At 41.4% G+C, this 24,956-nt stretch overlaps 1 protein-coding gene across 1 annotated transcript in view; it reads right to left on the reverse strand.

The window, feature by feature from the left end:
• Positions 1-24,956, reverse strand: part of GABRG3 (gamma-aminobutyric acid type A receptor subunit gamma3) — a 559,814-nt gene that overhangs the window by 88,712 nt on the left and 446,146 nt on the right. The window contains exon 6 of the mRNA XM_075060950.1: positions 8,237-8,374. Within this exon, the coding sequence (XP_074917051.1) occupies positions 8,237-8,374 (138 nt within the window). The remainder of the gene's footprint in view (positions 1-8,236; positions 8,375-24,956) is intronic.

A 24,956-nucleotide genomic window follows, 5' to 3' on the forward strand; every position in this document is an offset into this window, starting at 1 on the left:
TAATCTTATTTAACATTTTTATTACTGGCCTTGGCACAAAAAGTGAGAGTGTGCTAATAAAATGACACAGAAGTGGGAGTTATTGCCAATACAGAGTAGGATTGGAATATCATACAAGAAGATCTGGATGACCTTGTAAACTGGAGTAATAGTAATGAGATAAAATTCAATAGTGCAAAGTTCAAGGTCATGCATTTAGAGACTAACAACAAGATTTTTTTTCTATAAACTAGGAATTTATCAGTTGGAAGAGATAAAGGATGGTGGGTGTATTGGTCGATCACAGGATGACTATGTGCCTTCAATGTGATCTGATCGTGAAAAAGGCTAAGACATTCCTAGGATGTTTCAATGACCGGAATAGAAGTGTTTAAATTTAAATGGATCACATGAATTCTGCAAATCTAAAAAATAGTTTATAGGTTTGCCAAGCCTAAAATTCAATCCCTAATTCCAATAATCCCAAAGCATACCTTTGCTTCCAAATGTTATCTTCAGCCTCATAGACCTGAGAATTAGCTGAATCTGAAGGAAGGGCACAAAAAGGTCATGGAGCTGCGCTATCACAGAGGTGAGCAGTTGGAAACTTTTTGCCTCAGAGAGTTGTCCTTATTATATCCCTTTGTGAGATGTGTGATGCTTAGTCCTCCTGTGTTCAGGCCTGTGTGTGAGGAGGTGCAATCATAGTTCCCACAGACATCAGGAGGGAACAGTCTCTCTGTTGGGGGGTTAATTTTGCCCATGCCTTACATAAGTCACAGAAGGGGAAGCTCTTTGCCCCTTGCAAGCCCATTGTGACCCCAAGTTGGAGTTGGGCTGAATCTGGTCCTATATGAGGAGAGGAGAAAATACATAATAATAATAATAAATAAACATCTCCCTTACATTTATGGAGACTTAAATAGCATATTTTCTAAAGTGATATACAAACTCAGTAAAGAAACACTGTCAGGATAAAAATCATAGCAACCAGCTTAGAGTGAAATAAGTAATGTTTCTCTATAATCAAAATCATTCTTAGTGGGTTTAATAAGAGGACTAGATTCTCCTGGTGCACCCCATCCTATTAGCAGGTGCTAGACATCAGAGGAAGCTGAAGGTCAATTACGCTAGACTCACTGGAGGAGATACAGCTCATTGGATGCCACACTTGCATATAAGGAAGTCAATATAATGCTGTTGTACACTCCAACTCCCACTGACTGCCCTTCCCCTTTTATGGATCCCTGAGCAAATGGAAGGCCCTCTGCAGAGACTAGGTATTGAGAAGTATGAGGTCACAGAATACCTTCCATGTAGAAACATGAGATCTGTGAGGGGAAGACACTCTCTGGGTATGTAATCCCATGGACCAGAATCTGGCTCTGATATCCTGAAACCAAAGCTTCCCCAGCAATTTCATTTTAACGCTAAAGGGTTTGGGGTTTCAAAACGCCCTGGCTGAAATAGACTGGGCTCCTGCAGAGTGCAAAATGATAGAAACAGGTGCTTTTTTGGATGATATGAAACATTTTTGAGACCTCATTTTTCTGTCTCAAATGATCGTGTTATTAGAGGTTAACACCATGGAATGTCTTGCTGATGTACCCCTGTGCTGTATCTTTTCAAGTCAGGCATTTAAAAGAGAGAACATACCCCCCAGCGTTTGTCCTATAAAGAGCATTCATGTGACAAGCACTCTGTGATGTGCCATCAGGACGCAGTTGGGAGCCACCAGTACTCTGAAAATGTCACTGACATTTAATAAACAATTGAGCTTCATGAATAGTCATTAAGTAAATGTCTTTAGAGCTGACACCTAGCTTTGGAGTGGGCATGGCAAAAAAAGACAATTAAAAATGGCTATGCAGTGGTTCTCAAACTTTTCTACTGGTGATCCCATTCACGTAGCAAGCCTCTGAGTGTGACCTCCCTTATAAAATAAAAATCACTTTTTTATATGTTTAACACCATTATTAATACTGGAGGCAAAGCTGGGTTTGGGTTGGAGGCTGACAACTCATGACCCCCATGTAAAAACCTCCCGACCCCTAGTTTGAGAACCTCTGGGCTATAGTGACAAACTGTAGGATCTTGGACCATGTTTTTCTTTCACTAATAATACTAGCTCTTTTCTGCAATGCAAGACTTTATAGTTGTGGACAGGAAGTACCTATCATACAGACTGCCACACATATACCTGCAAATCCTGGGGACAACATTGCTACAACAACACTGCATGCGAACCTGAACATAGTCATGCCTTACACATGTGATTTAACTGGCTGTAAAATGCCTTCAGCTCTGTGGAGTACGCTCGCTACAAATTCCACATGATCACAATGGCCCACTCCCTCAGGTCTGGGTTGGCAATCTGTTTGCAGACAACATCTAGGGCTATGTTGTTTCCAAATCCCAAGCAGACATTAATCTTCTTAACACAAAAATTTCCCTTTCCTGGCGTTCTAAAGAGACAGCACACCCTGTAGTGCAGCTTGAATAAGGCAGCTACGAAACTGTAGAAATTTAACAGAACAGTTTTACTTATTGAATTTCCATGCTTGTATAATTTAAGCTATTTTAATATTTACATTGCCAGCCAATTTCTTTGCCATGCAAATATTTGAATACAATAGTCATAAATAAGCACAAATGCATTTCAGGGCTTTTTTAGAAAATATGCCTTTTCATAGTTATTAATATCTTTGTTCCCTAAAACAGAATAACATTTTACTGACAGCGATTAGCACAGAATTACAAAAAGTGTCTTTGTGTATCTGTGTGTCTATATTACCAAATAAAAATAACAGCTAAGGTTACGAGTTGCCCCCCTAAATGCATACAAATACCACACATTATTTTAAAAGACATGAATATGTGTACTTATAACCTTAGCTGGTGAGTGCAATGCTTTATAACGTTTGGGTTTTTTTTTATAATGTGTGCAAAAGTACATGGTGCTTTGAGCAGCACTACTTGGTTTTAATGATTAGTTAACACAGTTTTTGTTCGGAGCATTACTATGCTCTTTATATTGCTAGTTAATGAGCCCAGTTCTCATTTACACTAAGGCCCCGTTATACTGCACAAATTTGGCAGATTAAAAGGGCCTTAAGTGCGTGCAAATATGATTTATGTGGCGTCAAGGGGCCAATCTCTCTCTATATTTCGGTTGAATTAATGTTATAAAACTCTGAGTGGAGAAAAAGGATGTAGACCACTGTTTTTCAAACTGGGGTCGCCGCTTGTTTAGGGAAAGCCCCTGGCAGGCCAGGAAGCGGCGGCCAGTACATCCCTCAGCCCACACTGCTTCCAGCAGCTCCCTTGGCCTGGAGCAGTGAACTGCAGCCAGTGGGAGCCACGATCGACCGGACCTGTGGATACGGCAGGTAAACAAACCGGCCTGGCCCTCCAGGGGCTTTCCCTACACAAGCGGCGACCCCAGTTTGAGAAACACTGATGTAGACCTTGAAGTGAAGGAGAGGAGACAAGGAGCAATGAAGAGCAACACTACAGTGGCACCCAGGATCCCTCAGCAACAGCTCCCCCACAGCTTCCTCTTCCCCTTCAGACCTCTGCTTTCCTTTTGCCCCACTGTGCTTTTAAATGATGATACTCTAAAAGCTAACACTTAAGTGAACAATTCACAGCCAGCATACTGAGCCTGGGTTTAAGGATTACACAAACCGCACTGCAACAAAGTTACCCTGATATGAAAGGACAGAAGTTTTTTTTTCTCATGTGTAATGTCCCTTTCCCACAGCCCAGTCCTAGAGGGCTAAATAATATTTGTGCTGTTTTTAACTAGCCTAATCTCTCTCCTGATGGCCTTATACTCAGGGCTGGTTCTAGGCGTGACTGGGTGGAGTGCTTGCCCTACATGCCAACTTCCAGAGAGTCCTGTACTTTTCTTGGTTTTGGGGTTGTTGTTTTTTTGATCCCTTCTAATTGGCTGCCCTTTTTTTGCTCTGCTGATTGTCCAGGGTTCATGTTTGTTTTTTGCTCAGCTGGTGCAGGGGTGGGAAGTAGTGAAAACGTTTTTCACTTGGCAGGCGAAAAGCCTAGGACCACCTCTATTTATAGAGATACATATCTTCTTTGGCTGGCAAAGGTCATTAAACCCCAGATTACTCTTCCCTCTGAGTGCACACCACCTTGGCTGTGCTTTAAGCCTTTGATGATTTGGGGCATTGATTTATTATTTATTATTTATTATTATTATTATTTATTTGTTATCTTGTTTAGATTCTAGGAATTGTGAAGTCCTTGTAGCAACCATCTTGTTACTTGTAAAACCCTGACCATGTCTACGATTACACAATGTATATAAATCTCTAAAAGAGAAAAGTTTAATGGAATGTTGTCTCTGGGCTCTGCTAAGCTCATGCAGTGGTCACTTGATGGGCTAAATTATATTACAGGGAACAGGTTATACACATACTGGCCACCATGGCAGTATGTTCCTGTACAGACTATCAGCACTCATGCTGCAAGTTTGCAGAAGACAATATAGAGAGAGACACAGATAGGTATACCAATGATACTGTCAAAGGTCTCACATTACACACACAATTCTGGAAGGAGGTAACTGTCATAAAATGTCAGAAACATAAACATTAGAAGTGAAAGAGACATTAGGCTAGTGAGTTCACATCTTGGGAATTCAGGACTGTTTCCGACAGTACATTTTCTAATACTTTGTCTAGTTTAGTTTTACATGTCCCATGTGTTAGAGTTTTTCACAGTTTTCCTGGGGAGGAACAGAATATCATTTTTTCCTGATATTCAGACTGATTTTCTTTTCTGAATTTCATCCCATTGCTCTTAATTTTACCCTGTGTAGCACCCTCCATAATTCTGTTCTTTCCATGGGTCCTGATCTTGCAAAAAGATCAGGGCTGGTGGGACCCTTACAGTGTCCTGCAGACTTCATTGGGCATCCACAGAGACAGTTCACCTCAGGCAAGTTCAGAGATTTGGTTTTCACATGCTTCATATATCTGTAGACTCCCACACCTCCCCATCTCATCCATCTGTGAGCCAAAATAAATGAGTGAGATCTTCAGCTCGTCTCTCTGCCTAATGACACCAGCTAAATTGCTGGGCTATATACATTTCATTTTGTTACTTGTAAATTCATTTCTATAGCCCCCTTACAATATTTGGTGCTCTTTGTTTAAAAAGAATATCTCCGGTTTGGCAATAGTTTCTGTTATCATGATTATTATTGTTTATGTATATTTACTATAGCACCTAGAAGCCCAAGCCATGGGCCAGGGCCCCATTGTGCTAAGTGCTGGACAAACAGAACAAAAAGATGGTCCCTGCCCCAAAGAGCTTACAGCTGAGGAACTATCATCTCCCTCTTCCCTGGTATGATTGCCCCAAATCTCTAGCATATTGTAACTTTTCTGTATCTTAATTTAATAATTTGCTTTATATTTTATTATTTAGTTGGCAATGATTACATTTATTTACTTTGGGCCTAACTACAGCCTGAACGGTGATTTGTTTAATTTTGATGACAACAATATCTTGCAAACATTAAGGCCTTTGGGAATTTGTAGGAAATTTTGACAAATGTGTGGACTACATCATACTGAAAGGTTGGATCATCTAGTGATACAAATCACCCAATAACCCAAATAACTCATTGCTAAGGGATGCTGTGAAGGCTAAAACTATAACTGTGTTCAGAAAAGATTTAGGTAAGTTCATGAAGAATAGGTCCATCAATGGCTATTAGCCAAGATGGTCAGGGATGCAACCCCATGCTCTGGGTGTCCCTAGCCCCTGACTGCCAGATGCTGGGACTGGACGATGGGGGATGGATCACTTGATAATTGCCCTGTTCTGTTCATTGGCATTGGCCACTCTTGGAAAACAGGATACTGAGCTACATGGATCATTCTTATATTCATATTTTCAAATAGTGAAAAGCCAGTAATACTGATCCATTCAATGAATATCTGAACAGAGAAAACTGCTCTTCCAGGCACCCCTCAGTGTTTTATAAGGAACACCCTCTACTTCAGATTGGCATTTTAAAAGTTTCACATAAACACCAGGTTTTCAGCTATCATGCCTACGAAGGCCATATAAGAATCTGGATAGACAGGTTTGATCAGCAAGCAAATCCACATTTGGAAGCTCAAATCAGTATTTAGTGCATCACTGCTCATTTTAAGTGCCCATCTGAACATCCAAACGTTAGATCAGTGTATCCTATGAGAGTGCTGGTGCATGAAAATTTGGCTTACAGTACATATCTAATGGCAGAAAAGAAATTGACTCGAGGTTGGTTTTTGCTCAGAAGCATGACTGAGAAGTAGCAAAGGTAATGAGGGTAAAAAAGTAACGCCAGCTTGCCCACTTCTTTAAATTATAACTAGGAGTCTATGAAGAGGAGTAAAAAAAGGAATTTGCCCTGTTACCTCATTTATTATTTGGGATCTTAAATGACTATATGAAGCTGGCTGCTGGCTTCTGACTTGTTTAAATAGAGCGGGTATGTGTATTTATTAGGATACCGCCAGCAGCTTCATATTTCAGAGGGGGCTGTTCTGTGTATTTAACAAGATTTCTTGATGAAAACTGTCAAGCTGCCATGATTCCTGGTGAGCACAGAATAGAAATGGCAGGTCACTCACACTATCTCTAGCTTTCTCACCATCTCTCCTAATTAGTTTCATGCCTCCTGTCACAGATATTGGAACCAAAATGTATCCTGGGCTTGACCTTGATCTACCAACATCCAGATCACAGTTAACTTGCCTGAACAACTTACACATCTATATTCATTATTCAGAAGCAGAACAAACCTTTACATTTACTCCATTTGTTAACACTCTCCTTAGCCAGGCCATATACACCAAAGATTTACTAATACGTTAATTGCATTTCAGTGACAAAACTGTCTGTCATCCATGAGAATGTATTATTGATGCAAGAGAATGGGCCATAAATTTTTCACATTAAGCCCACAGATCAGTGTGTTTTACTCTTTATCCACAGTGTTCCCCAATAAATAATATAGATACACTTAAATTCTGCTTTTTAAAAATTCATAATTGGTTAATATTAAAGCAGCAGACTGCTACCAACACCACTCGCCACATTTATTGATGTGTAGCTTACTTCAGTGTCATCTATAACCTTTAGATGGTGATTGACTTTTATGAGTTTTTTAATCTACCAAGTGCCGCATCTATTGTTTATATTGTGTTATGTTTAACTTTACAATTTTAGCAATCTATGCCATTTAATACATAGTTCATTATTATTAATTATTATTATTATTAGACAGAAAAAGGTTCCTGTGGAAATAAAATGGCCATTAAGTTTTAATTAAAATCAATTGATAAGGTCAATGGCAAAAGGTATTCATCAGCTGGTGTACTATGTCTTTGAAACATTAAGAAAAATACTCAAACAGTGGATGAAAGATTAATTTGTCATGAAAATGTTTAATTTCATTAGCTCTATTGCTATGCTCTGGGCTAAGATAATAAACAGTCAATGTTCTTGATGCTTGCTATTTAAAAAAAATCAATGATCAAAACATATGTCTCAATGCAGGGATAATTTAATAACACCTAATTGCAGAATGAGCATATTGTGGCAACTTAAAAATGTAGTGTAAACAGCAGCTGCAAGTTAATATTATTCCTAGGTTGCTAATACTATGAAGAGAGGAGAGGAAGAAAGAAGGGTTTCGTTAGAAATCCAAATAGTCAATTAGATTGAAGTCTGGATTTTGGCACTTTTCAAATGAACACTTGTAAACATGGTAATTCCCTGAATTCAAAGTGTACTTAAATGAAAACAAACTTTCAAAAAATCCACAATCCATTCTTCACTGCACATGGTATATTCTTCATCATTTTATTCTGAGTTAATAAATATCAACTGTAATTGAAAAAAGTGATTTTTAAAATCAAAATTTTCTAGCAGTTTAAAGGCAAAATAAGGTCTCTAAAGTTAGACACCTACAGAGTTAAAGTCCTGAACATCTGAAGTTCCCACCGAAATTAATATTTGTGGAAAGCATTAGCCCTTATTTTGCCATGAGCATAACTTGACTGGTTAAAACATAAACACAATTAAAGTCAAATGTACAATAGATTGCAGTGTTGTAGATTAACTGCTGAAACCTGTCAGATTCAAAGCACAGATGAGATCATGTCATACACAGAGTATGGAAAACTATATATTGAACTTCTTAAACTCGAAAACTGAGCATTCATTCAATTCCTACCTGCAGAGGTTTTCACAATTTCTGAAGTATTTCTGAGACCCATGAAGTCAAACTGATAGAGTCTCCAAGATTTCTGGTCTGCAGCCTCTACTGAGTTTTTCCTCCATCTGTAAATCATTTCTTCTTTAGGATAGCCATCTGTAAATTGTTAAAAAAGTGTTACCTTTCTTAAAGAGATGTTGGAAAAATATATTTATGATTTTTGACAATCTGAGAATGTTAAAACTCTTGGGGGGTCTGTTCCAGTTACTTTATTGACACGATTCAGCAGAGGAGAGTTTTATGGCATAGACAAAAAGAGCCAATAGCCCTGGCAACAATATGCTTACTGAAAATGATGACTTTATTAATTCAGTCACATACCCGGCTATATATTTCTATAGGGATAAAAGTTCAGAGGAAGTTTTTGGGACAGGACAAATTAAGGCTGGTCAAAAACTTTCTGTTGAAAATTTTTAAATGAAAATTGGGTTTTCTAATAAATATTTTTTGTGGTAAATATCTGCATTCCTAGGTTTTTTTTATTATTTTTAATTGAAAAACATCAAGACTGAAATGTTTTGCCTGAAAACTAAGAAATGCTATTATTTGGCCAAACATTTTTCAGGTTTCAGCAGGTTTCAGGCCAAAAAAATGTTTGTGAGTTAAAACAAAAAAGCTGAGATTTTCCACAGAGAAAAAAAAATTGATTAACTTTAGAACAAACAGATCTTTCAGTGATGCAGATGTTTATACTAAATGAAGCCTGGTCATTTATGACATTAGTTTAGTATGACAGGGTCTCCGTAGTGGTTTATTTTACAAATAACCTTTCAGAATGTGAGAATTTTCACAACAAAAAAGAAGATACATCATTGAACAAGAGAGATTATTTTTTAAAAAAATTAACAGTGTATACCATAATATTTCAAAAATGAATTAAGCACAATGCAACCAAGCAAAGCTTTTGTCAGGACGTAATTTCAACCATATTAGTTCTAAAGGCCAGGAATGCAGTAATGCATCACATGATCCATGCAGCTGAAAGGATTAAGCTCTCTTTTACTACTATACTAATAATTAATAATTATTAATTCAGCTGCCCAATATTTACATTTCCTTCTATATTTACAGAATATTTAATTCTATATCTGAATGAGCAAAGATCTTCCAGAAATTCATTCATATAAACCATACCAATAAGAATGTCTAGAAAAGAACAATACGTCTTCATTAGTTAAGTCTATCGGCCTAGGTACACAAAAGGGGTCAGGCACCTAAATTCCTATTTTAGGCATCAAAGTTCCAGTTTTGGGACTACTGTAATGCACAACCTCTGATCCCCCGGACCCTGTAGGAAGCTAAACTCACTCCGCATCTATGTTCAAATAAAAGAAATAAAGTAAAACAAAACATTTGGAGTTTCCTCATAACTTTCAGCCCACAGGTTAGGGTACTCACCTGAGATGTGGGAAGACCCCCACTTCAATTCCCACCTCCGCTTGAGGGGAAAGAAGAGATTTGAATTAGGATCTGTCACTTCTCAGGTGACTGTCCTCACCATGGGGCTCTGAGATATTCTGATCTGGGATCCTCTGTAATCTCTCCGGTTGAAGTTGTTGCATTCTGGGTAACTACTTGAAGCATCATTTGGGCTGGAGAATGAGCGAGTGAGAGAAAGAGCTCAAGCATGAAAATTACTCTATAGGTTGGTAGTTAGGGAACTCGCCTGGGATTTGGGAGACCCAGGGTCCAGCACCTGCTCCAGTTGCTCTTTAATTATTTATCTAGAGTGCAATAGCTTCAACAGGAGAGACTGAAGGAGCCTTCATATCAGAATACCCCAAAGCCCGGTGGTTAGGGAACACACCTGAGCGGTGGCAGAGTCAAGTTCAAATCCTTTCTCCCCTTCAGGCGGAGGGGGCAGTTGAACTGGAAGTCCCCCATATCCCAGGTAAGTACTCTAACCACTGAGCTAAAATTATGAGGGAGATTGTTGTCTTCCTCTAGACTTCCTGACAGAACATCATAGGCACCTAACCAAGAGAGGGTTAAGCACACACCCCTCTGGTCAGTTGGCATCTCCCATTGGCTAGCTTAGCAGCTGCCTGCCTAGCATACTGTTTTTTGTGAATCTCAGTCTAAGGTGCCTGTCTCTCCCCATTCATTGTATGGGAGCCTAGGTGCCTAACCTGGGCTTTGTAGATCGCAGAGATTTTCTAGTGTCTAACTCCTATCTTGATTACCACAATGGTCTGTTCTGGCCTTGAAATCCATGACTCCAGTATATCGTGCTTTCTAATATATATCCTAATAAACTGTTAGTCATATCGTAATTATTAAAGTAGATGCACATCAAAAGATAAACTTTTACAATGGGAAAAATGAAAAATAAAACCCACTTGTATTAAAATACAATCCACTTGTTTTTTTAATATATTTTTTCTTTTCTCTGATGAACATTGTTAAACCCTGATATATGTGTTGAAAAGAACATGCTCTCGCATAATTCCTCTCTTAATCTTGCTTAAAGTTTATTCATTATTATAAAAACTCCCTTATTTATCCTTCATCCGAATACAGCAAAGAAAGATACCCCAAAGTCCTTCACTTCTGATCTTTCCTAAATGACTACAGTAACGCCTCACTTAAAGTTGTCCTGGTTAACGTTGTTTCGCTGTTAGGTTGCTGATCAATTAGGGAACATGCTCATTTAAAGTTGTGCAATGCTCCATTATTATGTTGTTTGGCTGCCTGCTTTCTCCACAGCTGGCAGCCTCCCTACGCCCCCACACCAGCGCCTCCCGCCCGCTGGCAGACCCCACGGATCAGCATCTTTCCCCTCCTCCCTCCACCTCCTGCCCCCAGCAATCAGCTGGCTTGTGGCATTTAGAAGGCAGGAGGGATGGGGGAGGAACAAGGACTCAGGAAGCAGGCTTTCCCTCCCTCCCCTGCCTCCTGAACACCGCAAGCCAGATGATTGCCCCGGGCAGGAGGTGGCGGGGGACGAGTGAGGGGGATCCTGTGTACCAAGTCCTCGTTCCTCCCCCCTCCCTCCTGCCTCCTAAACGCCACAAGCCCAGGTGATTACCCTGGGCAGGAGGGAGTGGGGAAGAGTGAAGACTCGGCAGCCTCCTCCATCCCTCCCCTCCTTCCTACCAGCAGCAATCAGCTCCCTTTCAGTGTTCAGAAGGGAGGGGAGGAGCGAGGACACAGCATGCAAAGTAAAGAGGGAGGAGGTGTGGGGGAGAAGAGGCAGATCAAGGGTGGGGACTTGGGAGAAAGGGTGGAGTGGATGGGCCAAGAGTTGATCCCTCTGCCCCCAGCAAAGTCAGTGCCTGTGCTTGCAAGAACAGCAGGAGGAGCAACTAGACAATCCATCCTTTTCCACTCTCTGACTCCACCACCTCAACCAAGCTTTATACTGAGCAGTGATGATTGTAGTATTAAATTGCTTCTTTAAAATTGTTTAAAATGTATACCCTGTGTTAAATTGCTTGTTTAAAATGTATATAATGCCTTTTGTCTGGCAAAAAAAAAAATTCCCTGGACCTTAACCTCCCCCTATTTACATTAATTCTGATGGGGAAATTGGATTCGCTTAACATCGTTTCACTTACAGTCGCATTTTTCAGGAACACAATTACAACGTTATGTGAGGACTTACTGTACGTTAATTTAGAATGCAATGTTCCTATATTCTCTATCAATGTTTGCACCACTGAATTCCCCATTCAATTTTAGCAGAAGAATTCTAATGAAAAGATGATAATTCTTCCTGCAATGATCTGTGGGGGATTTAGAAGTAATTTGTTGCCAAGCAGATTATGGCATTGGATCCATGCAACATATTTAAGCATAGAGATCCTGGGAAGCTTTAAATATCCCTTCCTAACTGACTAGTGCATGTCTGGAATTTGCTCTGTGTATGCTTCTAATTGAAATAAAGTTGCTCCCCTCTTTGCCTTAAATAACTTCTCAGACTGACATTGTTTGGAGGGATTCTTCCTCATGTCCTCCCAATTCATAAAGGAAGTATCAAATAGAATCCTAGATACTCTAAAAGCTGATATGCTTTCTCACTGATTTGCGATGATAGGATCACTGCTTCACTTGAGAGTAAGAGCAGTACCTTACTGAAGTCTGCCACCCCTTCTTGGTTCTGATCTTGCCCTTTAGGAGAGGAGATGTGGGGGAAATGAGAATACCACTCATCCCATCAGAATCCTTGCTATCTCCATAGTTCAGCACCAGTCAGCACAAATACTGAGGGCAAAGTGCTACCCCGAAACAAGCTTCATATAAAATACTCAGATTTTGTACTCTGAAAATAGCTCATGTATGAGTTCTGAGAAGTCTATGGGAGAATTCTTCATTACCCCTTCAGCCACATTCAAAAAATGACTAGTTCAAACATGATTCAGCTCATAGTTATTTGTCTGTGGCCTGAGCAGTCTGTGGTCAGTCAGCAGTTTAAGAGGATCTAATCCTCCAGTATTTTGTGAATTTCCAGATGCTTTTACTGCAGTGAAGGAATGTCAGTCTGAACATAACAAGTCTCAGCATCAGTCACTGTCCTGGAACCATATGCACCAGAATTCAGTTGACTATCATGCCCTTGCAATAAAACTTACCTTAATCCAGAGTCACAGGCATCTGCTCTTAAAATGGTTGGCTTACTTACGTCAAAGAAGGTAAATACTTATGACTCAGACAGAAGTTGTTTCACTCTATTGAATGACTGCTCTTATGTTCTGCACCAATGCTAGGTGCTTTCACTTTTCACTTCACTCAAAGGGTATCATTTTCTGATAGGTTGATCACACATCTACCTAGATAGTGAACCATACTTAGGCTTTCTTTCCATTTCAGAATGGATTCAGGAGGTTGCAAATACTTAAAGGTTTCTTACTTTCTCAGCATCTGGGACTTTAAATTATTCATTATAAGAGATTCCAAAAATATCTAGTTGTTTCCAGCCCAACAAGCTGTTTCACTTTGTACAGCATCAGACTTGTAAACTTTATGTTTTCAAAAGACACTACACAGGTTTTTTAAATCATGTTCCTCTTCAGTACAGCCATGTACACAAAGTATTAGTTTATCTGTATAAATGTCTAGCCTTTCTAAGTACATCAACAGCTCTGTCATTTTCCTGTAAAAGATTTCAGATGCACTAGTAATGCCAGAAAGAGGTCTGTGGTGAGACTATTGCATAAATGGAGTGAAAATTGTGGTTAACTTGACACTGTTTAGCTGTAGTGGAATTTGCCCTAAAACACCTGTGGCATCTAAAAGAGTAAATATTTGGGCACCTACTTGGGAAGATGTCATCCATTGTGGGATAGGACAAATTTCTCTCTCTAGCCTGATCTTTCATTTAAATTCAGGTCATCAAATAGGCAGAATTTTCCAATTTGATTAAGCATTTGAATCAAAAGTATACACCACTAATTGGGCTCTGCAATTTCAATAGCCCTCCATATAATGATTTGGCCTATATGCTCCTTCACTTCACGGAGTACTGGAATTGAAATTCCACTTGTTCTTTGTCTAAGGCACCACCCATGACTTCCTAGAATCATCTAGGTGAAGGATATAAGAAAGATCAGTCTCATTTTCTTGTGATCTTGCAATTTTTTCCACTACTCTAGTGCAACAGATGGCAATGAATTATCCTTTGTGACATTCAGCCGTCCATGCTGAGCAATCAGTGACATGTGTATTTAAGAACATAAGAATGGCCATACTGGGTCAGACCAAAGGACCACTCAGCCCAGTATCCTGTCTACCAACAGTGGCCAATGCTAGGTGCCCCAGAGGGAGTGAACCTAACAGGTCATGATCAGGTGATCTCTCTCCTGCCATTCATCTTCACCCTCTGACAAACAGAGGCTAGGGACACCATTCCTTACCTATCCTGGCTTATAGCCATTTATGGACTTAACCTTGTCATAAACAGATAGCTAAGGGTTAATGTCTTTTTTACCTGTAAAGGGTTAACAAACAGTGAACCAGAACACCTGACCAGAGGACCAATCAGGAGACAAAATACTTTCAAATTTGGGTGGAGGGAAGCTTTTTTTGTGTTTTTTGTTCTCTGTCCGTGTTCTCTCTGGGGTCTGAGAGGGACCAGACGTAAGCAGATTCCTTCAATCTTTTTGAAAAAAATTCTTTTGTTTTAATTTTAGCAAGTATTAGGATAAAGGCGGCTTTAGTCTTTTTGATTGTTTTTTTTATTTGCAAATGTGTAGTTTGCTGGAAGTAGTTTAATTTGAATTGTGCTGGGGGAGGTTTTTTCTTTAGTGTCTATAAGCTGAAAGACCCTGTAATATTTCATTTTGAATTTACAGTGATTATTTTTACTTTTTTTTTTATTAAAAGTTTTTTTTTTTTTAAAAGACCTGATTGATTTTTTTCCTGGTTAAGGCTTAAAGGAAATTGAGTTGGTACTCACCAGGAAAATGGTGGGAGGAGGGGGGTGGAGGTGGAATTCCTCTGTGTTTTAAGATTCAAGGAGTTGAATCACAGTGATTTTCCAGGGTAACCCAGGGAGGGGAAGCTTGGGAGAGGCAACGGTGAAGGAAAGGGTTTACTTTCCTTGTGTCTAGATCCAGGGGATCTGGGTCTTGGGGTCCCCAGGGAAGGTTTTGGGGAGACCAGAGTTTATTAGGCACTCCAAGTCCTGATTGGTGACAGCTATCAGATCTCAGCTGGTAATTAACTTAGGGGGATTCATGCTGGTACCCCATCTTTTGGACGCTAAGGTTCAGAGTGGGGGTAGATACCATGACAAACCTCCATGAACTTATCTAGTTGTCTTTTAAATTCTGTTATAGTCCTGGCCTTCACAACCTTCTTCTCCTCATAGTTCTTATATTATGAGAACAAGTAAATAACTTTTCCTTATTCACTTTCTCCACACCACTTATGATTTAAAATCTTTCTTTTTTATTTGGGATGGTTAACTACTCTGTGATAAAACCTTGCCCCGGAAGGAATGAGATGTAAATGCTTTAAAGTCATATTATGACATCTTGATTGCCAGGCTTTGTATAAGTTTAGAATTATGTACAGTTGATAAAGTTTTCTTCAAAGTCCAGTCATGTTCTAATGGCAAGATCAGATATTTATTTAAGAGCCCAAATACACGTTTGTCCTTGCTGCCTTCATGATTACTTTTTCCAAACACACAACTGTCTGCTAATCTAATTCATATAAATGCCTTGTAAATGCTTTATTTTGTGCATGTGATTGCAAAAAATATTTTAGAGTTTGTACAGTCATCTTTACTTCTAATACTAAAGTAAACATTACCAAGTACTGAATACACCTTTGCCATATTTGAAGATGAACCAACTGAAAGGAGGAGAGTTTTCCAAGGGACGATATAAGGGTTTTTTTTTACTGTACCTCTCTTTTATTATTGTAAAAATTAAGATCATATTCTCACTCTATCTTCCTAAATTGCCTCCACCGTATTTTTAATAAATGTATTTAGAATGTTTTATATTCTTTACATTTACACTGCAATGCTTTCCATGGAAACCAGATCATTTGTGCAGAAGCAGGGGTCTAGCTTTGAAAATAACTATATGAAACAGTAGTCGACTCGCTTCACCTGCCTTGATTTTGCACTGCAGAAAACAGAAAAATCAGCAAAACAATAGGTGAAAAGTTCCATGGTTATTACAAATGTCTCCAGACAGAGATTAATCTTTCCTTTTTCCTGTTTGGATTCCCTAGGGAAGTTTAATACTGATTAAAAGCTCTAGCTTTCTGAGGAAAATGTGGTGTATTCTCCACTTAAAGTCAAATACTGCCACTGATCTGAAGTCAATAGGAGCTGTGTGAAAAGCATGAAGATGGAATATGGCCTTTAATGTGTTTGGCACAATGTTTTGTAACATGTGAATGCCCCACTATGCAGCAGTTTTAGCCTTCTGTAATAATTATCAGGGGAAAATGTAACATATATTTAATATAAATCCAGTACATTTTACTTTTGATAGTGAAGGGCTAGAAGCATTGTGACACTGGAAAGTATGAAGAATGGAAATCATGCAGGGGTGATTAAATTCAGATTAGAAACTCACTGTCATGGTATAAACCCCCACTCTGGACCTTAGCGTCCAAAAGATGGGGTACCAGCATGAATTCCTCTAAGCTTAATTACCAGCTTAGTACTTGTAGCGCTGCCACCAACCAGGAATTCCAGTGCCTGGTACACTCGGTCCACCCCACACAACCGGTCTGGACACCCCTAAGACCCGAATCCCCTCCTGGACTAACCCAAGGAAAGTAAACCCTTTCCCCACCGTGCCTCTCCCAGGTTCCCTCCCTGGTTACCCTGGAAGATCACTGTGATTCAAACTCTTAGAAATCACAAAACAAGAGGAAAATGCACTTCCCCCCTCCTTCTCTCTCCCCTCCCAGACTCCCTGGAGAGAAAAGTAATCCTGAACAGAGAGAAATTAGCCCTCTCTCCCCCTACCCTCCTTCTCCCCACCAATTCCCTGGTGAATCCATACCCCGTCCCCTGGGTCTCACACTAGAATCATAAAAAAAAAACAATCAGGTTCTCAAACAAGAAACTTTAATTAAAGAGAGAAAAACAGTAAAAATTATCTTTGTAAATTTAAGATGGATTAGGAACAGGGTTTTTTAGCTATAGGCACTGGGAATACCCTCCCAGCCTAAGTATTCAGAGTACAAATTAAAATCCTTTCAGCAAATACAAATTTGAACTCCTTTCAGCCAAATGCACAATTAAACTCCTCCCAGCCAAATACACCTTTGAACTCCTTCCAGCCAAATGACATTTGCAAATAAAGAAAAGAAACATAAGCTCACTCGCCTGATTTACCTAGTATTTACTATTTTAAAAACTTATAAGAGCTGTATCGGAGAGATTGGAGAGAAACCTGGTTGCACGTCTGGTCACTCTCAGAACCCAGAGAGAACAACAATCAAATTCTAACAGCACACACAGAAACTTCCCTCCCTCAAGATTTGAAAGTATCCTGTCCCCTGATTGGTCCTCTGGTCAGGTGACAGCCAGGCTTACTGAACTTGTTAACCCTTTACAGTCAAAAGAGATATAAAGTACTTCTGTTCTATTAACTCCTACTATCTGTTTATGACACTCATATTTTTCTCAGCACAGGTTTAAACACTTCCTCATGCATGTTCAGATCTATTAGAGCACAATTTGCTCATCATTTACATGAGCACAACTCCGTTAACTTCATCAGGACAGATACACCGGCAGGAATCATTTCTGGAACACCCCAGGAGAAATCTAGACTGTTTACCATGCAAAGTTTGACTGATTGTGGCACTGACATGCTGCTTGACTTTTGGAACGTTCCTTCTGCTGACATGATCATGATATAACTGTTGGGAGAACTGAGCTCCAAGTTTGCATCAAATTTCCTACCTGCTCCCAGCTTGATTTCCCAAAACTATTACTGTTTGTCTCAGCCTCTCAAGTCAATGCTCACTTCATTTTTCTATCCCTCTTTGCTGCACATATGGGCCTGTTCTGTGAAGTGATTAGAGATGAAAGCAAGACAATAAATGTGACAAGGGTTATGCTAAAGGACACAGTCAACTTGAAAATCTTATTACAAGCTGAATATTTTGCTTGAAAAACTATTACAAGTAACACCAAATAAAATCGGAACTGAAAGAGTGGGGGAGAATCCCTTTTTTGGAATTTTTTAGCTTTGTAATTTTGACAGAACTGTGTGTGTAGACAGGTTCTTTTATTTCTTTTTTACTGATGGTCAGTTCTACTTTATGCTCTTGCATAAGACAGGATAACATCACACATATATACTGCAACAGGAAAGCTCACAAACCATACTTCTTCAGTGGTCCTCTGGGGAGGACTCAACTGCATGTTCTTCTCCAGCCCATGAAAAGGAGTGTTTCTTAGTAACAGCAGCAGCAAAGCTGAAACTGTCCACAAACCTGTCCGTTGCCTCCCCAGAGAGGAAAGGGAAGAAGAGTCAGCCCAGGTACGTTTGGTGATGTCATGCTCAGGTCTGTCCTAAAGACCTTCCTAAATATGAGGAGGAGAGCTAATGCCTGTGACAGTGGTAACTGTGTAGAAGACAGGACGGGGTTAGGGGAAACTCTGTCATTGAGTGGCAGGAGATGTTAAATGTCAGCAGAAGGAATGTTCCGAAAGACAAGCAGCATATCAGTGTCACAATCAGTCAAAATTTACATGGTAAATATTCTAGATTTGTTCTGGGATGTTCCAGAAATGCTTGCTGCTGGTGTGTGTGTATTTTACTGAGGGAGGATACCCCTATTATGCAAGGAGAAACTTACTTTTCAGAGAGGTAATGAACAAGCCTTACTCTTGCCACTTACTGATTGTGGCAGTAACATACTGTTTGTCTTTCAAAACACTCTTTCTTCTGGCATTCAGATTGGCTCTGATGTCACTCAGTTACTGAAAGCCCTCACCTCTGAGCCCAGACAGTGGCTATGTCTGTCACCACTGTCACAGGCATTAGATAGAGAGGCTGATGAAATCAAGAAATAGACCACTCTGATATGGCCATGCCACTCACAATCAAGCAGGTTGTTGACATAGTCTTTTTTTCTTGTTAAGGGGAGGAGGTGGGTGGTTTATAAATGCTTCTTTTCTTGCCTGCAGCAGCAGCTGCAAAATGAACATTTCTTTATCCAAATTACTAAACATCTTGCAGGGAGGAGCATCCATTTCCAAATCTCTCCAGGGTCTGTTCTTAGAAAAGTTGCATGTCTTAGGTATGCAAGACATGGCAGCTTCTAGTTAGCATGTTTAAAATTATGGTAGCTTTGACACCAAGATCATAAGCTCTTTGAGAAAAATCAGTTAGATGACAGATAAATTAGATCCCCTTTCAATAGTTTCAAATAAAAATTTCAGGAGATGTTGCAATTCTACCAACAGATGCATGACCAGAAAAGTTTGAATACAAGTATGTCACTAAAAGAAACTATCAGAATAGACCAGTTCTGAGTGATGAAAAAATGGTGTCACTGTGTTTTAGTGAATTACTAGAAACCTATGCAGAAAACTGAATTAGATCACAAATAAAATTATATTGGTGGCATCCATATCTACAAATAAAGAGGATGATTAGTCCCTATTCACCCAATCACTATTTTAAAAATGTTTAACTGTGAGGCATTATAAGGCAGCTATAATTAAAGACACAGACATGAAAAATGTAAAGCACTTTTCTTCCTGGCCGCTGCGTTTCTCTGGCGGATCCTGCCTGTACTTAAACAATAACTACAGCATTATGACAGTTGCTCCTTCTAGGTTTCACTGACAATTGACATCTAATTAAACAGCACATTAGCAACACTGAAAAGCATGGGGAAACAAAACAAAAACAAAAAATCTCAGCATAATGGTGACAGGTTTCAGAATGGTAGCTGTGTTAGTCTGTATCAGCAAAAAGAATGAGGAGTACTTGTGGCACCGTAAAGACTAACATTTATTTGGGCATAAGCTTTCATGGGCTAAAACCCACTTCATTGGATGAATGCAGTGGAAAATAGAGTAAGAAAATATATATACGCAGAAAACATGAAAGAATAGGTGTTGCCAAACCAACTCTAACAAGGTCCCACCTTAATTGATTAGTCTCGTTAGAGTTGGTATGGCAACACCCATTTTTTCATGTTCTCTTTGTATGTATATCTTCCTACTGTATTTTCCACTGTGTGCATCCGATAAAGTGGGTTTTAGCCCACGAAAGCTTATGCCAAAATAAATGTGTTAGTCTCTATGGTGCCACAAGTACTCCTCATTTTTTTTTTTAGTGTATTGGGGAGAGGATCAAGTACAGACCTGAGATAAGTAGGAGCACCTCCCACTGAAGTTGATAGTATTATTATAAAATTATTATAAAAATGCCCAAAATATGCTGGTACATTTTCCCATCCTTCCTCTTTTTCCACGTTCTGTTTAGCCACCTTGCCTAGTTTTTGTTTACCTAGGCTCATATTTGAAGTATATACATGCAAGACCTGGCCATTTGGTCCCTTTCCTGTCATTCCCCAGTAGAAGTACTGATCACTTCTCACTGCAATTTGTCAGCCCCATGGGGCTTGACTACACTGGAGAGCTGCAGCGCTGGTGGTAGTTTTAGAGCGCTGCAACTCACTCATCATCCACACTTGCAAGGTACATCCAGTGCTGCATCTCCCTGGCTACAGCGCTGGCTGTATTCCACCTCTGCCTGGGGAATAATGACAGCAGCACTGGTGATGCAGCACTGCTCCGCCAGTGTGGCCACCCAAAGCGCTGTTATTGGCCTCCAGAGGTATTCGGAGGTATCCCAGAATGCCTGTTCAGCCAATCTGCTCATCAGTTCGAACTCTACTGCCCTGGCCTCAGGTGACTTGCCCTTTAAATGCTCCGAGAATTTTAAAAATCCCTTCCCGTTTGCTCAGCCAGGTGTGGAGTGCAATCAACCAGCGAAGCTTTCCAGGTGACCACACCTCCATGCGCCTAAAGAGGCCCAGCATGAAGCAATGGCGAGTTGTTGGACCTCATCAGTTTGGGGGGAGGAAGCTGTGCAGTCCCAGCTGTGCTCCAGCTGTAGGAATTACGATACCTATGGACAGATATCAAGGGCCATGCTGGAAAGGGGCCATGACCGGGACGCGCTGCAGTGCAGGGTTAAAGTGAAGGAGCTGCGGAGTGCCTATTGCATAGCCCATGATGGAAACCGTCAGTCTGGCGCTGCTCCCACGACCTGCCATTTTTATAAAGAGCTGGATGCGATACTTGGGGTAACCCCACCGCCAATCTGAGGACCACAATGGACACTTCAGAGCCGGGGGGGAGGAGGAGGAGGAGGAGGGGGGGAAAGGAAACCAAGAGTGAGGGTACTACGGTGGGGAGAGACACTTTGGAGTCCCAGGAGGCATGCAGCCAGGAGCTCTTCTCAAGGCAGGAGGAAGGCAGCCAGTTGCAGCAGCCAGTACTTGGTGAAGGACAAGCAGAGGAGTGGGTTCCCAGTGAGCGGCTTTTATTTTCAAGATAGAAATGTTTCAGGAGAGGAGGGGAGTTAGGGCTGCATGCATGCATGCCTAGATGTGGAATAGCCCATTGATGTGGTCTATCATGTCGCGGTAATCTTCCTCAGTAATCTCTTCAAAAGTTTCAGCCAGAGCGTGGGCAATGCGCTTGCACAAGTTTATTGGGAGAGCCACTGTGGTCCTTGTCTCAGTCAGGCTAACGCATCAGTGCCACTGTGCCGCGAGGGCTGGGGGGACCATTGCTGCACACAGGCAAGCTGCATAGGGGCTGGAGCGGAATCCGCATTGCTGTAGAAAACCCTCCCGCTCTTCCCAGGTGACCCGCAGCAGCGAAATATCTTCCAGGATCAACTCCTGTGGAAAATGTTGGGAGAGTGTTCAGTGTAGGTGCCCCCTGCTGCTGTTTGCTTTTCCCTACGCACAGAAACCCCAGTACAGCCCTGAAGCAATCATTCCCCCTTCCCAGGTGACCCGCAGCAGTGAGATATCTTCCAGGATCAACTCTTGTGGAAAACGTTCGGAGAGTGTTCAGTGTAGGTGCCCCCTGCAGCTGTTTGCTTTCCCCAACGCATAGAAACTCCCGCACAGCCCTGAAGCAATCAGTCCCCCTTACTCACCATTTCAGGGCTCCTCTGGGTTATATGCACTCTCTTTGGTATAGGAAAATTATGCTAAAGTGAAGACTGTAAACTCCTTCACTGTGTGGGAATAACTGTCTGAGATATAAACAATGCTGCCTCTGTTAAGTGTTGCCTTTTTTGCCTTTCCACAAGCAACCTTGAGTTCTCGGCTGCCCATGTTATCAACAGCTCAAAGACTCCAAAACCTCTGGAAGAAGTCACGAAAAAGCAAAGACAACCTGCTGCAAGCAGTTATGGATCACTATGCCAGAGAGAATAAAAAAGTGCAGGACTGGAGGGAAAGGGAAAGCAGGATCCGCAAGAGAAACGCAGCGGCCAGGAAGAAAAGCACAAAGCAGCTGATAAGCATCCTGGCGCGCCAAGCAGACTCTATCCAGGTGCTCATAGCCATGCAGGCAGAGCACAACCGTGCTGGCCCACTCCCGTCCCAAAGCCCTTTCCCTGTGCCCCAATGTCAGCTCAAACCCCCTTCCCCAGCATCCAGGTTCTTACCACCATCATATGCCTCCAACATCTGTACTTTCACCAACCAGCCCTGAGAACTACGACCCTTACCCTCTGCACTCAACCCCCATCACCATGCAGTATAGCCATCCTGAAGTGCAGCAGTCATTGCACAGCACTCCAGACAGGACATATTCAAACCTCTGACAGTACAGTTCCCCACTGCACCCCTCTGCCCTTTTAGGTTCCCAAAATGTTGTGTGTCTGTCAATAAAGTTATTTTCTTTTCAATAAATGAATTCTTGGCTTTGAAAACAGTCTTTATTATTGCAGAAAGTCAAAGATACCTTAGCCCAGGAAAGAAACAGGCACTGCAAATCAGCTTAGGAAAAACAGATTCCTACTAACATTGTAACCACTGCACTTCACTCCCGTGCAGGCACCAAACATTACTGTTGGTTTTCAGCCTCAAATTCCTCCCTCATGGCATCCCTAATCCTTGAAACCCTGTGCTGGGCCTCTCTAGTAGCCCTGCTCTCTGGCTGTGCAAATTCAGCCTCCAGGCTTTGAACCTCGGAGGCCCATTCCTGGCTGAATGTTTCACCCTTCCCTTCACAAATATTATGGAGGGTACAGCATGTGGATATAACCACAGGGATGCTGCTTTTCCCCAAGTCTAGCTTCCCATACAGAGATCGCCAGCGCCCTTTTAAAAACAGCCAAAAGCACACTCCACAGTCATTTGGCACCGGTTCAGCCTGTAGTTGAACCAGCCCTTGCTCCTGTCAAGCTTCCCTGTATACAGTTTCATGAGCCAAGGCATTAATGGGTAAGCGGGGTCTCCAAGGATCACAATGGGCATTTCAACCTCCCCTACTGTGATCTTCCGGTCTGGGAAAAAAGTCCCTGCCTGCAGCTTCCGGAACAGGCCAGTGTTCCGAAAGATGCATGTATCATGCACCTTTCCAGGCCAGCCTGTGTTAATGTCAATGAAATGCCCACGGTGATCCACAAGCGCCTGGAGAACCATAGAGAAATACTCCTTCCGATTAACGTACTTGGATGCTAGGTGGGGTGGTGCCAGAATAGGAATATGCTTCCCATCTATCACCCCTCCACAGTTAGGGAAACCCATTTGTGCAAAGCCATGCACAATGTCCTGCATGTTCCCCAGAGTAACGGTTCTTCTTAGCAGGATGCGATTAATGGCCCTGAAAACTTGCATCAAAACGATTCCAGCGGTCGACTTTCCCACTCCAAAGTGGTTCGCGACCGATCGGTAGCTGTCTGGAGTTGCCAGCTTCCAGATTGCAATAGCCACCCGCGTCTCCACCAGCACAGCAGCTCTCAATCTCGTGTCATTGCGCTGCAGGGTGGGGGCAAGCTCAGCACACAGTCCCATGAAAGTGGCTTTTCTCATCCGAAAGTTCTGCAGCCACTGCTCGTCATCCCAGATTTCCATGACAATGTGATCCCACCACTCAGTGCTTGTTTCCTGAGCCCAAAAGTGGTGTTCCACGGTGCTGAGCATTTCTGTGAATGTCAGAAGCAATTTCGTGTCATACGCATCAGGTGACTCACTTTCATCATCGGACTCCTCATTACTTTGGACCTTAAGGAATAGCTCAACTGCCAAACGTGATGTGCTGGCGAGACTCGTCAGCATACTCCTCAGCAGTTCAGGCTCCATTTCCCACAGAAATTGCGCTGCACAGAAACCGTTGAGAGAGTCAAGATGGTGCTAAATGTGGATGGAAAAACAGGGATTGCTGGGATGTGAAGAGATGCATCACGGGGCCTTGGGACAGGAAGCAGAATGACCCGCCCCCTCTGCCCCCTTCCCACAACCCACAGTGCCAAAATGGGACGAGGTGCTCTGTGGGATAGCTGCCCATAATGTACCACTCCCAACACTGTTGCAAATGCTGCAAATGTGGCCACACTGCAGCCCTGGTAGCTGTCAGTGTGGCCACACTCCAGCGCTTTCTCTACACAGCTGTACGAAGACAGCTGTAACTCCCAGCGCTGCACACCTGCAAGTGTAGCCAAGCCCATAGTTTCAGTTTTCTTACCAGATACAACTCACCACAACCCTCCAAAGAGGTCTCACTCCCATTAATATCTCACTGAAGGTGATTCTGCTGAGGATAGAGGGCTTTGAGCAATCACTGAGACACAGATCCTCAAAGGTATTTAGGGACCTAACTCCCATTGAAATCGATCCCTTTGAGAATCTGGGCCTGAGGCTTTGAGATTGTGCTCCGCACTGATGTTCTGTCTCTCCTATCTATCCAACAGTTTAATTAGGTTCTTCTTACACATAGCCCCATACCTATTTTGTAAAGTCACTATTTCCAATATCATAAACTAACCTTATTGTGGAACCATGTACTATAAATTTCATAAGAGACCCAACAGAGAACTGTTCCTGCTTCACCATCACAGCTTTCTCCTCCTGCTTTATGTTCACAAAACTATTTTGCTTTTGGATTACTTCAGTATCATGAGTGACACATTTTTGCCAAATGTTTTCTTTTTTTCAAACTTGGAATTATATCTATTATGTTAGACACTTTTGTATTGGTTTGTAAATGCTTCCC

Source organism: Chelonoidis abingdonii, chromosome 1, assembly GCF_003597395.2.
Source record: "Chelonoidis abingdonii isolate Lonesome George chromosome 1, CheloAbing_2.0, whole genome shotgun sequence".
Lineage (NCBI taxonomy): Eukaryota > Metazoa > Chordata > Testudines > Testudinidae > Chelonoidis > Chelonoidis abingdonii.